General features: G+C 40.2%; 1 protein-coding gene and 1 long non-coding RNA gene across 2 annotated transcripts; one reads left to right on the top strand and one right to left on the bottom strand.

The window, feature by feature from the left end:
- Window positions 1–1,597: 1,597 nt before the first annotated feature.
- slc30a2 (solute carrier family 30 member 2) lies at window positions 1,598–8,123 on the top strand. The gene is made up of 4 exons (XM_074615600.1): window positions 1,598–1,816; window positions 2,807–2,912; window positions 5,672–5,806; window positions 7,291–8,123. The coding sequence occupies exons 1-4, from the start codon at window positions 1,598–1,600 to the stop codon at window positions 7,434–7,436; spliced, it is 606 nt and encodes a 201-aa protein (XP_074471701.1). The 3' UTR covers window positions 7,437–8,123.
- A 3,231-nt stretch (window positions 8,124–11,354) lies between these two features.
- Window positions 11,355–14,007, bottom strand: LOC141756233 (uncharacterized). The gene is made up of 3 exons (XR_012591422.1): window positions 12,517–14,007; window positions 11,640–12,412; window positions 11,355–11,516 (listed from the first exon to the last, which is right to left on the bottom strand). It is a non-coding gene; the product is annotated as an uncharacterized LOC141756233 (long non-coding RNA).
- Window positions 14,008–14,719: the final 712 nt, after the last annotated feature.

Raw genomic sequence — 14,719 nt, 5'->3', positions numbered from 1 at the left:
ATAATATAATAATATAATAATATAATACTATAATAATATAATACTATAATAATATAATAATATAATAATATAATAATGTAATACTATAATACTATAATAATATAATAATGTAATAATATAATAATTTAATAATATAATACTATAATAATATAATAATATAATACTATAATAATATAATAATATAATACTATAATAATATAATACTATAATACTATAATAATATAATACTATAATAATATAATAATATAATAATATAATACTATAATAATATAATACTATAATACTATAATAATATAATAATATAATAATGTAATACTATAATACTATAATAATATAATAATATAATAATGTAATAATATAATAATTTAATAATATAATACTATAATAATATAATAATATAATACTATAATAATATAATAATATAATACTATAATAATATAATACTATAATAATACAATAATATAATAATATAATAATGTAATACTATAATACTATAATAATATAATAATATAATAATGTAATAATATAATAATTTAATAATATAATACTATAATAATATAATAATATAATAATATAATAATATAATACTATAATAATATAATAATATAATACTATAATAATATAATAATATAATAATATAATAATATAATAATACAATAATATAATAATATAATACTATAATAATATAATAATATAATACTATAATAATATAATACTATAATAATATAATAATATAATACTATAATAATATAATAATATAATACTATAATAATATAATAATATAATACTATAATAATATAATACTATAATAATATAATACTATAATAATACAATAATATAATAATATAATAATGTAATACTATAATACTATAATAATATAATAATATAATAATGTAATAATATAATAATTTAATAATATAATACTATAATACTATAATAATATAATACTATAATACTATAATAATATAATAATGTAATACTATAATACTATAATAATATAATAATATAATAATACAATAATATAATAATATAATAATATAATAATATAATACTATAATAATATAATAATATAATACTATAATACAATAATATAATAATATAATACTATAATAATATAATAATATAACACTATAATAATATAATAATACAATAATATAATAATATAATAATATAATACTATAATAATATAATAATGTAATACTATAATACTATAATAATATAATAATGTAATAATATAATACTATAATAATATAATAATATAATAATATAATAATATAATACTATAATAATATAATAATATAATAATATAATACTATAATAATATAATAATGTAATACTATAATACTATAATAATATAATAATGTAATAATATAATACTATAATAATATAATAATATAATAATATAATAATATAATAATGTAATAATATAATACTATAATAATATAATAATATAATAATGTAATAATATAATACTATAATAATATAATAATGTAATAATATAATAATGTAATAATTTAATAATATAATACTATAATAGTGACGTGAGGCTGAACATGAGAACTAACTTAACTAAAGTACCTGTTTGTCTCTCCGCAGCATGGCGTACATCCTCCATCACTCCACCACCTTCCACGCCCACGGCAGCGGTTACCACCAGATCGACGAGGGCAGCCAGAGTCCCGCCGCTCACGGCCACTCCCACGCGCTCCTCGGTGGCCACACCAACACCAGCGTCCGCGCCGCCTTCATCCACGTGGTCGGAGACCTGCTGCAGAGCGTCGGCGTCATGGTGGCGGCGATCATCATCTACTTTCGGGTCAGATATAGGATCACATTCATGTTACGTTACCTTGTTACGTTACCTTGTTACGTTACCTTGTTACGTTACCGTGTTACGTTACCTTGTTACGTAACCTTGTGACGTAACCTTGTTACGTTACCGTGTTACGTTACCTTGTTACGTTACCGTGTTACGTTACCTTGTTACGTTACCTTGTTACGTTACCGTGTTACGTTACCTTGTTACGTAACCTTGTTACGTTACCGTGTTACGTCACCTTGTTACGTCACCTTGTTACGTCACCTTGTTACGTCACCTTGTTACGTCACCTTGTTACGTCACTTTGTTACGTCACCTTGTTACGTCACCTTGTTACGTCACCTTGTTACGTCACCTTGTTACGTCACTTTGTTACGTCACTTTGTTACGTCACTTTGTTACGTCACCTTGTTACGTCACCTTGTTACGTCACCTTGTTACGTCACCTTGTTACGTCACTTTGTTACGTCACCTTGTTACGTCACCTTGTTACGTCACTTTGTTACGTCACTTTGTTACATACTTTGTTCGGGTCAGATATAAGATCACATTCCTGTCAGGGTGACACCGAGATGTCAGTTTGCTGATATTGGCGATTTGAATAAAAAAAAGTAAATATGATCCTTTATGATGACGTTTTACGTGAATAATCCTTTGACTAGTTTATGGTCTAAATACTGTTACAGGAGCTTTTCTATGAAATTCACAGGAAAACTCTGAATATATTTTACATTTTTAGGATGAAAATATTCCATTGGACCTGAATATTCTCTGTATAATACAGCTTTAATACCACAAACAGGCATTTTCATGGTTATTCTAAAGCATCCTGGTCGTGTTATTAAAGGGTTAAATATTCCCGTCATCATGCAACATGTTCCCGTTCCTTTAGGCCCGGAGGCACTTCACTGGCTGCTGACTGGAAAACACCATCTGATTCCCTTTAAAGTCTCCGTTAACCTCCTTTCTGTCTCGTCTGTCTTCCAGCCGGAGTATAAAGTGGCCGATCCCATCTGTACCTTCCTGTTCTCCGTCTTCGTCCTCTGCACCACCGTCACCATCCTCAGAGACGTCTTCAGGATCCTCATGGAAGGTACGTCACCTGGACATCCATCAGAAAACATGTGATTCAACGAGCCAATCAGAGATGGCTCCCCTTCCTATGTCACACGCAGGCTCATTAGAATATACCAGCCAATCAGAGATGGCTCCCCTTCCTATGTCACACACAGGCTCATTAGAACATACCAGCCAATCAGAGCAGACTGGGCTTCTTAAAGAGACAGGTGTGGTTCAGACAGAGGGTGAATACAGGTATATTATATATATAGACAGGGAAGAGACCTTTGGTGAGGCTGTGTTGTCGTCCGGGTGGTAACCGTAGTAACTTAAACACGCCATATGGCGCCACAACCAGGTTGAGATCACAAAAAGGAAAATAAGGTATGAGAAATGACCATAAATCAGGAGAATGTGACCGCGTGAGGAAACCGGGAGAGGACGATGAAAAACGAGAGTCTCCCGCGAAAATCAGGAGGGTTGACGAGAATAAACACGAGAGAGTAAAAACACGAGAGAGTAAAAACACGAGAGAGTAAAAACACAAGAGAGTGGCGTCGATCTTCCGTTCTGAGTTTCAGGAAGGATATAAAATATACAAATATACTCAGAACTGCTCCTTTAAGACGGCTCGTGAGCTGAAGGGAGATTTATGACCAGCTCAGAACACACAGCTGTTCTCCTCGCCTGCAGCCATCATCCAGCTGTCCAGTCTGGACCTGATCTGACAAGGTCAACAAGGTCAACAAGGTCAACACGGTCAACAAGGTCAACAAGGTCAACAAAGTCAACACGGTCAACACGGTCAACAAGGTCAACAAGGTCAACAAAGTCAACACGGTCAACAAGGTCAACAAAGTCAACACGGTCAACACAGTCAACAAGGTCAACAAGGTCAACACGGTCAACAAGGTCAACAAAGTCAACAAGGTCAACAAGGTCAACAAGGTCAACAAGGTCAACAAAGTCAACACGGTCAACACGGTCAACAAGGTCAACACGGTCAACAAGGTCAACAAGGTCAACAAAGTCAACGCGGTCAACACGGTCAACAAGGTCAACAAGGTCAACAAGGTCAACAAGGTCAACAAAGTCAACACGGTCAACACGGTCAACAAGGTCAACACGGTCAACAAGGTCAACAAGGTCAACAAAGTCAACACGGTCAACACGGTCAACAAAGTCAACACGGTCAACAAGGTCAACAAGGTCAACACGGTCAACAAAGTCAACACGGTCAACAAGGTCAACAAGGTCAACAAGGTCAACAAAGTCAACACGGTCAACAAGGTCAACAAAGTCAACACGGTCAACAAGGTCAACAAAGTCAACAAGGTCAACAAGGTCAACACGGTCAACAAAGTCAACACGGTCAACAAGGTCAACACGGTCAACAAGGTCAACAAGGTCAACAAAGTCAACAAGGTCAACAAAGTCAACACGGTCAACAAGGTCAACAAAGTCAACAAGGTCAACAAGGTCAACAAAGTCAACAAGGTCAACAAGGTCAACAAGGTCAACAAAGTCAACACGGTCAACAAGGTCAACAAAGTCAACAAGGTCAACAAGGTCAACAAAGTCAACACGGTCAACAAAGTCAACACGGTCAACAAAGTCAACAAGGTCAACAAGGTCAACAAAGTCAACAAGGTCAACAAGGTCAACAAAGTCAACACGGTCAACAAGGTCAACAAAGTCAACATGGTCAACAAGGTCAACAAAGTCAACATGGTCAACACGGTCAACAAAGTCAACACGGTCAACAAGGTCAACAAGGTCAACAAGGTCAACAAGGTCAACAAAGTCAACAAGGTCAACACGGTCAACAAAGTCAACAAGGTCAACAAGGTCAACAAAGTCAACAAGGTCAACAAAGTCAACAAGGTCAACAAGGTCAACAAGGTCAACAAAGTCAACAAGGTCAACAAAGTCAACACGGTCAACAAAGTCAACAAGGTCAACAAGGTCAACAAAGTCAACAAGGTCAACAAGGTCAACAAAGTCAACACGGTCAACAAGGTCAACAAAGTCAACATGGTCAACAAGGTCAACAAAGTCAACACGGTCAACACGGTCAACAAAGTCAACACGGTCAACAAGGTCAACAAGGTCAACAAGGTCAACAAAGTCAACAAGGTCAACAAGGTCAACAAGGTCAACAAGGTCAACAAGGTCAACAAAGTCAACAAGGTCAACACGGTCAACAAAGTCAACAAGGTCAACACGGTCAACAAAGTCAACAAGGTCAACAAGGTCAACAAAGTCAACAAGGTCAACAAAGTCAACAAGGTCAACAAGGTCAACAAGGTCAACAAGGTCAACAAGGTCAACAAAGTCAACAAGGTCAACACGGTCAACAAAGTCAACAAGGTCAACAAGGTCAACAAGGTCAACAAGGTCAACAAAGTCAACAAGGTCAACAAGGTCAACAAAGTCAACACGGTCAACAAGGTCAACAAAGTCAACACGGTCAACAAGGTCAACAAGGTCAACAAAGTCAACAAGGTCAACACGGTCAACAAGGTCAACAAAGTCAACAAAGTCAACACGGTCAACAAGGTCAACGTCACATGATGCTTCATGGTCGCTGCATTCAGGAGCACATTTAGAACATAATTTAGTAACAGCAGAAACAGACCTGGTGTCGATGAGCAACTAGAGGTTATAACACAGGTCACCTGACGAGTGATGAAGAGGAGCTGATTTAACGTTTAGTTGTATTAACATGTATAATCATGATAACCTTATTAGCTGTGTGTTTTGGGGTTTATTGTGTATGAATGTGTTTTCCAGGCGCTCCTAAAGGAATCGAGTTTAACTCGGTGAAGGAGGTTCTGCTGTCGGTGAAGGCCGTGAAGTCCATGCACTCTCTGCACCTCTGGGCTCTGACTCTGGGCCAGGCGCTGGTCTCTGTTCACGTTGCCATAGGTAACCAACACACCGACCTACACACTACACACCGACCTACACACCGACCTACACACTGACCTACACACCGACCTACACACCGACCTACACACTGACTTACACACTGACCTACACAACGATCTACACACCGACCTACACAACGACCTACACACCGACCTACACACCGACCTACACACCGACCTACACACCGACTTACACACTGACCTACACAACGATCTACACACCGACCTACACACCGACCTACACACCGACCTACACACTGACCTACACCTACACACCGACCTACACACCGACCTACACACCGACCTACACACTGACCTACACACCAACCTACACACCGACCTACACACCGACCTACACACCGACCTACACAACGATCTACACACCGACCTACACACCGACCTACACACTGACCAACACACCGACCTACACACTACACACCGACCTACACACCGACCTACACACTGACCAACACACTGACCTACACACTGACCAACACACCGACCTACACACTACACACCGACCTACACACTGACCTACACACTGACCAACACACCGACCTACACACTACACACCGACCTACACACTGACCTACACACTGACCTACACACTGACCTACATACTGACCTACACAGTATGGAATGGCTGAGCACAAGTATGATGCAAGAAGCAGAGTTTTATTGTGTTTCAATATCAGCAGACAAAAACACAACCCAACCCGAGCTGTTCCGGATGCGACTGTCCGCGGGCTTTACATCATAACCTTATATACTAGATCAAAGAACTCATCCCTCCTTTTTACTATCAGATACCTTAGTGTTCTTCAGTTCTACTGGTCTCTGTCAACATATCCTACTAATCAGCAGATACCATACTTATGATCTAGGTGCTTTCCCGACATCCATTATGTCAGAGACAGATGCCACCTGGTGGTACTAGAGTCCGTGCCAAATACATTACGTATTCCTTGTTTTGGCCCTTCAGTTGAAGGCCAGTTCACACAGCTGCGAGTTGAGTTGGAGTTCATTGCAAGTATTACATCGGCCAGTGTGAGTATTTACAGCACAGGGTCTATAAAAAATACAGCAGCACTATGATTGTATGCTGTTTCAGTAGTAAACACAGGGTTATAGAATTAATACTTTTATCATTGTTTATCAAATTTTTATATAGTTTAAAAGGGATTACTTCTACAGAGGTTTCTTGTATTATTACTATTATTACTATTATTACTATTATTATTATTAATAATAACAATAATAATAATAATAGTAATATTGCTGTATGCTGTTTCTACTCTCTTAAGATGAGGGTGCTGACGCTCAGTCGGTGCTGCAGGAGGTTTCTTGTATTATTACTATTATTATTATTGTTATTATTATTACTAATAATAATACTATTTATTAATATTATTATTATTAATTAATAATAATAATAATAATAATCAATAATAATATTGCTGTGTGCTGTTTCTACTCTCTTAGATGAGGGTGCTGACGCTCAGTCGGTGCTGCAGGAAGCCACCGATCTGCTTCACACCAAGTTTGGTTTCCACAGCATCACCATCCAGGTGGAGCTCTACTCTGAAGACATGAGCCACTGCTCCCACTGCCAGGACCCCAGTGACTGATACCGGTACCGGTACCGGTATCAGTACTGGATCAGACTGGACCGGACAGGAACGTGGAACAGCTCAGGCATTATTCTTCATAGTGTCTGGGAGAGCTGGAGCAGTGACAGCTGTATTCACACGGCAGCTTCCTGTTTCAGGAAGAGAGACGTTCTGTTACATCTGTTGAGTTCAACATTAAGTCACCAGACGGAGAAATCATCCATGTGTTGGTAGGAGAGCGCTGACGCTGGAATCATCCATGTGTTGGTAGGAGAGCGCTGACGCTGGAATCATCCATGTGTTGGTAGGAGAGCGCTGACGCTGGAATCATCCATGTGTTGGTAGGAGAGTCAATTCACCATAATCAAAGTATGACATCATTAACCATTTGAAGACATTATATTAATATGTGTTTCCTTCATGGTGTCATTAACATTAACATCAGAGTTTCTGGGGACCATGAGAACCAGCCGGTTCATTATTATTATTCTTATTGGACATGACGCCTGTAATGTTTCTATTAAAGTGTTGATGTTGTTCGTTGATCTCTAAGAAAAGAAGTTCTGATCCAAACATGTGCATGTTTGTTAGCTGTTATTAATAATATCACAACACACAGTAAGAAGTTTCCTGTTCAACTGCCAATCAGAACGTCGATACGCCACGTCGATACGTTGATACGTTGATACGCCACGTTGATACGTTGCTACGTTGCTACGTTGATACGCCATGTTGATACGTTGCTACGTTGCTACGTTGATACGCCATGTTGATACGCCATGTTGATACGTTGATACGTTGATACGCCATGTTGATACGTTGCTACGTTGCTACGTTGATACGCCATGTTGATACGTTGCTACGTTGATACGCCACGTCGATACGCCACGTTGATACGTTGATACGCCACGTTGATACGCCACGTTGATACGTTGATACGCCACGTTGATACGTTGATACGTTGATACGCCACGTTGATACGTTGATACGTCGATACGTCATGTTGATATGCCACGTATATACGTTGCTACGTTGATACGCCATGTTGATACGTTGATACGCCACGTTGATACGCTGCTACGTTGATACGTTGATATGCCACGTTGATACGTTGCTACGTTGATACGTTGATACGCCACGTTGATACGCTGCTACGTTGATACGTTGATACGCTGCTACGTTGATACGTTGATATGCTACGTTGATACGCCATGTTAATACCTTGATACGCCACGTTGATACGCTGCTACGTTGATACGTTGATATGCCACGTTGATACGTTGCTACGTTGATACGTTGATATGCCACGTTGATACGCTGCTACGTTGCTACGTTGATACGCCACGTTGATACGCTGCTACGTTGATACGTTGATATGCCACGTTGATACGTTGCTACGTTGATACATTGATACGTTGATACGTTGATACATTGATACGTTGCTACGTTGATACGTTGATACGTTGATACGTTGATACGTTGATACGTTGCTACGTTGCTACGTTGATACGTTGGTACGTTGATACGTTGATACGTTGATACGTTGATACGTTGCTACGTTGCTACGTTGATACGTTGATACGTTGATACGTTGATACGCCATGTTGATACGTTGCTACGTTGATACGTTGATAGATTGATACGCCATGTTGATACGTTGCTACGTTGCTACGCTGATACGTTGCTACGTTGATACGTTGATACGCCACGCGGACGATTCATCACAGAAAAGATATCGGCTTCAAACATTCGATATTTTCACCAGTTTCTAAGGAGATCCTGTGAATTTATTAAAAACATGTTTCCTTTTGAAGTAATGAGAATATAAACATGGAGCCAACAGCTGCGTTAAAACAAACTGAAAGCATCGTTTTGATATCCTGAACATCTGAAGTCTGTCTTTAACCTGTTCATCCATCCCGTAAACGCAGCGCTCCCGTGTGTTCCCTGTGGATGTCTGCTGTCTGAGAATGCTCCGTGTCGTACCGTCCGTGTCCGTGACTGTGTCCGTGTCCGTTATTCTCTGTGTGACTGTTTGTTGTAAATATGTCAAATATTGTGTTTTTTCTGTGTATGATTTTTGTGTATATTATATTATGTGTAAATACGTTCATCTCTCTCGTACGATCGCTCCTGTTGCTCTGCGTGTTCCGGTGATGTGACACAAATCCACGTGTGATGTTTCATATTTCATTTCTATGTGTGGAAAGAGTTTTTGTAAAGTGAAATAAAAGATTGCAGATGATGGAAAGAGGCTGGATTATTATACTGAGGTCAACTGTAGGTCACTTTAGAGGTCAGCTATAGGTCACTTTAGAGGTCAACTGTATGTCACTTTAGAGGTCAGCTATAGGTCACTTTAGAGGTCAACTGTATGTCACTTTAGAGGTCAACTGTATGTCACTTTAGAGGTCAACTGTAGGTCACTTTAGAGGTCAGCTATAGGTCACTTTAGAGGTCAACTGTATGTCACTTTAGAGGTCAACTGTAGGTCACTTTAGAGGTCAGCTATAGGTCACTTTAGAGGTCAACTGTAGGTCACTTTAGAGGTCAACTGTATGTCACTTTAGAGGTCAGCTATAGGTCACTTTATAGGTCAACTGTATGTCACTTTAGAGGTCAACTGTAGGTCACTTTAGAGGTCAGCTATAGGTCACTTTAGAGGTCAGCTATAGGTGACTTTAGAGGTCAGCTATAGGTGACTTTAGAGGTGAACTATAGGTGACTTTAGAGGTCAGCTATAGGTGACTTTAGAGGTCAGCTATAGGTGACTTTAGAGGTCAGCTATAGGTGACTTTAGAGGTCAGCTATAGGTGACTTTAGAGGTCAGCTATAGGTGACTTTAGAGGTGAACTATAGGTGACTTTAGAGGTGAACTATAGGTGACTTTAGAGGTGAACTATAGGTGACTTTAGAGGTCAGCTATAGGTGACTTTAGAGGTCATCTATAGGTGACTTTAGAGGTGAACTATAGGTGACTTTAGAGGTGAACTATAGGTGACTTTAGAGGTGAACTATAGGTGACTTTAGAGGTCAGCTATAGGTGACTTTAGAGGTCAGCTATATGTGACTTTAGAGGTCAGCTATATGTGACTTTAGAGGTCAGCTATAGGTGACTTTAGAGGTGAACTATAGGTGACTTTAGAGGTCAGCTATAGGTGACTTTAGAGGTGAACTATAGGTGACTTTAGAGGTCAGCTATAGGTGACTTTAGAGGTGAACTATAGGTGACTTTAGAGGTGAACTATAGGTGACTTTAGAGGTCAGCTATAGGTGACTTTAGAGGTCAGCTATGTGACTTTTTGCTGATGAATATCATGTGATATGATTGAAAGCTCCAGAACAGCTACTGATTGTTTTACCTCCTGCTGTTTAAAAGGTTTCTCTCGACTTTATTTAAAGGTCACCTATTATGCAAAATGCACTTTTCCATGTCTTTTAAACATCACTATCTGTCCCCAGTGTGTCTCCAGGTCTGTCCCCAGTGTGTCTCCAGGTCTGTCCCCAGTGTGTCTCCAGGTCTGTCCCCAGTGTGTCTCCAGGTCTGTCCCCAGTGTGTCTCCAGGTCACCATAGTATCATGAAAGACCATCCTCTCTTTTTCTCCTGCTCCATCTCTCAGAAAATGGGTCTAAAAAAACGCTGCGCAGGTTTTCCTTCTCTTCTGACGTCATTAGAGAATTAGCCATGTAAGGGTTTCCTGGTGGAACCAGAGAGAACCTTCAGTAGCCGACCCCGCCCCACAGCGCGTCACTGTCTCTCCTCCGCAACCGAACTATGAGCAAAGTAGCTCCTTCTGTTAGTCGCAAGAACCAGCAGAACTGTCTTCATGTACTCCCATCATCTAAATATAACATGTTCTTTCACAAAGGCTTAATGTAATTACACTGTTTAAACTGATATTTATATATTATATATATTTGATGTCATGCATGTAGAAGAGTACAGGTAGTAAATAGTGACTGTAAGCAACACAACACATTTCTGTTTCACAGTCAAACTTTATTTGAGTAGACAGATGACAATATTAATTATTCACAGCATTTGTAATCATCTCACCTGTTAGTTAGTTATGTCTTTACATGGTACAGGAGAAAGTCTTTCAGCTCCGGTAAGCTAAGCTCCGGTAAAATAAGCTCCGGTGAGCTAAGCTCCGGTAAACTAAGCTCCGGTAAGCTAAGCTCCGGTAAAATAAGCTCCGGTGAGCTAAGCTCCGGTAAACTAAGCTCCGGTAAAATAAGCTCCGGTGAGCTAAGCTCCGGTGGTCTGTAGTCATGGTAACACAGAGACAGCTCCTACAGTAACTAATAACCATTACTCTGATTACTTTACTACGTTTATCAGGTGTCTTTTACCAGAAATAATGAACTGACTACTGTTTCACATCTTCTATTTTCCACCCCGATGGTCGCTGTGTTTACACACCGTCTCATAGCGGTAGCATGTAGCTAACCCGTTAGCATGTAGCTACATGCTAACGGGTTAGCTCTGTATCTCCATGTAAACAGAGCTGTCTGCTCTCAGCTGTCTGCTCTCAGCCGTCTGCTCTCAGCCGTCTGCTCTCAGCCGTCTGCTCTCAGCCGTCTGCTCTCAGCCGTCTGCTCTCAGCCATCTGCTCTCAGCCGTCTGTTCTCCTCTGTCTGCTCTCAGCTGTCTGCTCTCAGCTATCTGCTCTCCTCTGTCTGCTCTCAGCTGTCTGCTCTCAGTTATCTGCTCTCAGCTGTCTGCTCTCAGCTGTCTGCTCTCAGCTATCTGCTCTCCTCTGTCTGCTCTCAGCTGTCTGCTCTCAGCTGTCTGCTCTCAGCTGTCTGCTCTCCTCTGTCTGCTCTCAGCTATCTGCTCTCAGCTGTCTGCTCTCGGCTATCTGCTCTCAGCTGTCTGCTCTCAGCTGTCTGCTCTCAGCTATCTGCTCTCAGCTGTCTGCTCTCAGCTGTCTGCTCTCAGCTGTCTGTTCTCCTCTGGGATGATTCTGTCGGTCATTTCTCACAGATGGATCTGTAAAGACAGACGTAGAACAGAGTGTATGTTTACGGTTTACAGAGTTGATGCATGAGGTAAACACTGAGCTAACTAACAGAGATATAAATAGCATTATTTACCTGAGAGAACCCGTCAGGTAAACCTGGAGTCTGGACCGCAGATGTTCATCATGTGTCGCCGATTTCTGATCAGATTCCTCCGGTAACGTGCGCTGGGTGAAGTTTCTGGTTTATAAACTTTAAAGTGATTTATAAGCTCTATTCTAGCTGCTTCTCCCTCCAGTCAGAGCTACAGGTAGCTCTCTCTCTATCAGTGACGTTGTGTTGTTGAGGACGTTTGATTGACAGAAACGCTGACCAATCAGAGCAGAGTGGGAGGAGACAGGCTGTGAATCAGGGTCTGTCAAACAGAGCCTCTGAGCTGGTATATTCAGGCTGCAGTATGAGAAGAATAAAGGGGTTTTGAACATTGCAGCATGTAAACATGTTCTAGTGCAACATTAAAATACATCTATGAACCTGGAAATGAGCATAATATGAGACCTTTAATATTCATTCAAATATTTTTTTATTACAAAAACATTTATTATTATTTCACATTTCAAAAACATCAACAGAGAAAAACAAGAAAAGAACATTTTGATGCTTTTATGATCATTTCTATGATTTAATGAGAATATTGTCAGTAATGAACTAATAACGTTACGACTGACGACGTCATCACAGCGTTTCTACTAAACATCGTTCTGTGATCTGAACATACCTCCGACTGAACGTAGAGGAGAACCAGTTCCAGCTGTTCTCATTAAATACTGAACCATCAGAATAACAACAGGAAGAAAGAAACACACTAAAAGTTCTCATTGATCAACATCCAGCAGAGTCACAATAAAACAGTTCAAGTATTTCCTCAGTTAAAAGCTGAGTTCTTCTTCACGTGATAAAAGAGAAAAACTACAAAACATAGAGCAGCACAGACGAGCTTAAAGGAACCGTTCATATATAGTACTCACCTCCCGACCGCACGGTACCGCACCGCACCGCATCGTACCGCATTGTATCGCACCGCACAGTACCGCATTGTATCGCACCGCACAGTACCGCACTGTACCGCACCGTACAGTACCGCACCGCACTGTACCGCACCGTACAGTACCGCACCGCATCGTACCGCACCGTACCGCACCGCACCGCACCGTACCGCACAGTACTGCACCGTACGGCACCGTACCGTACTGTAGGCTCTCTGTGGACCCAGAAAACGGTTTCTATCCATCGGTGTTAAAGAGCAGCGGAGCGTCTGATAAATGAAAACACTTCACTGTGGATGTTTCTGACGTCGGTCGTTCGTTATAAAACGTCTGATAAACGTCAGTAAAGTCCTGCAGCATCATCCAGCTGTCTCGTCTCCATTCGTGGAAATCCAAATACTATATCTGATAAACTATTTCTATATCTTACCAGACACCTGGATGCTGCTGCTCAGGAAGGTTCCTGCTGCTCAGGAAGGTTCCTGCTGCTCAGGAAGGTTCCTGCTGCTCAGGAAGGTTCTTGCTGCTCAGGAAGGTTCCTGCTGCTCAGGAAGGTTCCTGCTGCTCAGGAAGGTTCCTGCTGCTCAGGAAGGTTCTTGCTGCTCAGGAAGGTTCCTGCTGCTCAGGAAGGTTCCTGGACCTTTTATGACCTTCTTCATGTTTTTCTGTCTGTCTGCTCTGATTTGTTTTCATTTTTCAGGTGCTCTGCTCTGCTCTCCTTCAACGCTGTTCCATAGAAACCTGTTTCTGGGACCACGGAGAGCCTACGGGAGGGAGGGGAGATAGATATATGTAGTTTATATATATATACTATAGACAGTTCTTTTGGGTGAACTACTCATTTAAAGACACGTCTTTGTCTCCCAGCTTGCTGTGGATGTTTTGAAACTCTTTTTAAACTCAGTTTTAAAACATTGACAGCAGCGAACGTTGGACACCAGATGTGACCGCCGCGGTTTAGACCAACCAACCGACCGACCAATCAGACGAGCTGAAGTTAGGACGCTGCACGCTCTCGCTAGTAAGGCAACAAATATGAAGACAAAACCGGCGTGGAATGTTTTACTGAATACTAAATCAAAACGTTGCTAAAACAATGGACCAGATCAAGTTGAACCAGTTTGTACCGACACACCCACTGTGATGTCACGGTGTACCAACACACCGTGCGGTGGGTGATGTCACGGTGTGCCCTGCAGTACACCGTGACATCACAGTAGACAGCTTTGACCTCTGAAGGGCAGCAAAACAAAGATGTTTAGTTATTAGCGATGACTTCCTGAGTAGTTGAT

This window comes from Sebastes fasciatus, chromosome 18 (genome assembly GCF_043250625.1).
Source record: "Sebastes fasciatus isolate fSebFas1 chromosome 18, fSebFas1.pri, whole genome shotgun sequence".
Taxonomy (NCBI): domain Eukaryota; kingdom Metazoa; phylum Chordata; class Actinopteri; order Perciformes; family Sebastidae; genus Sebastes; species Sebastes fasciatus.
Note: the sequence above shows the minus strand (reverse complement) of the source record. Positions and strands in the feature narration are given on the sequence as shown.

What these genes read in the sequence shown, in the direction of transcription:
- slc30a2 (XM_074615600.1), top strand. Translation starts at nt 1,598, where the DNA reads ATGGCGTACATCCTCCATCACTCCACCACCTTCCACGCCCACGGCAGC. An exon ending in CGATCATCATCTACTTTCGG is followed by an intron (nt 1,817 to 2,806) that starts GTCAGATATAGG and finishes TCTGTCTTCCAG; the next exon opens with CCGGAGTATAAAGTGGCCGA. An exon ending in CTCTGTTCACGTTGCCATAG is followed by an intron (nt 5,807 to 7,290) that starts GTAACCAACACA and finishes CTACTCTCTTAG; the next exon opens with ATGAGGGTGCTGACGCTCAG.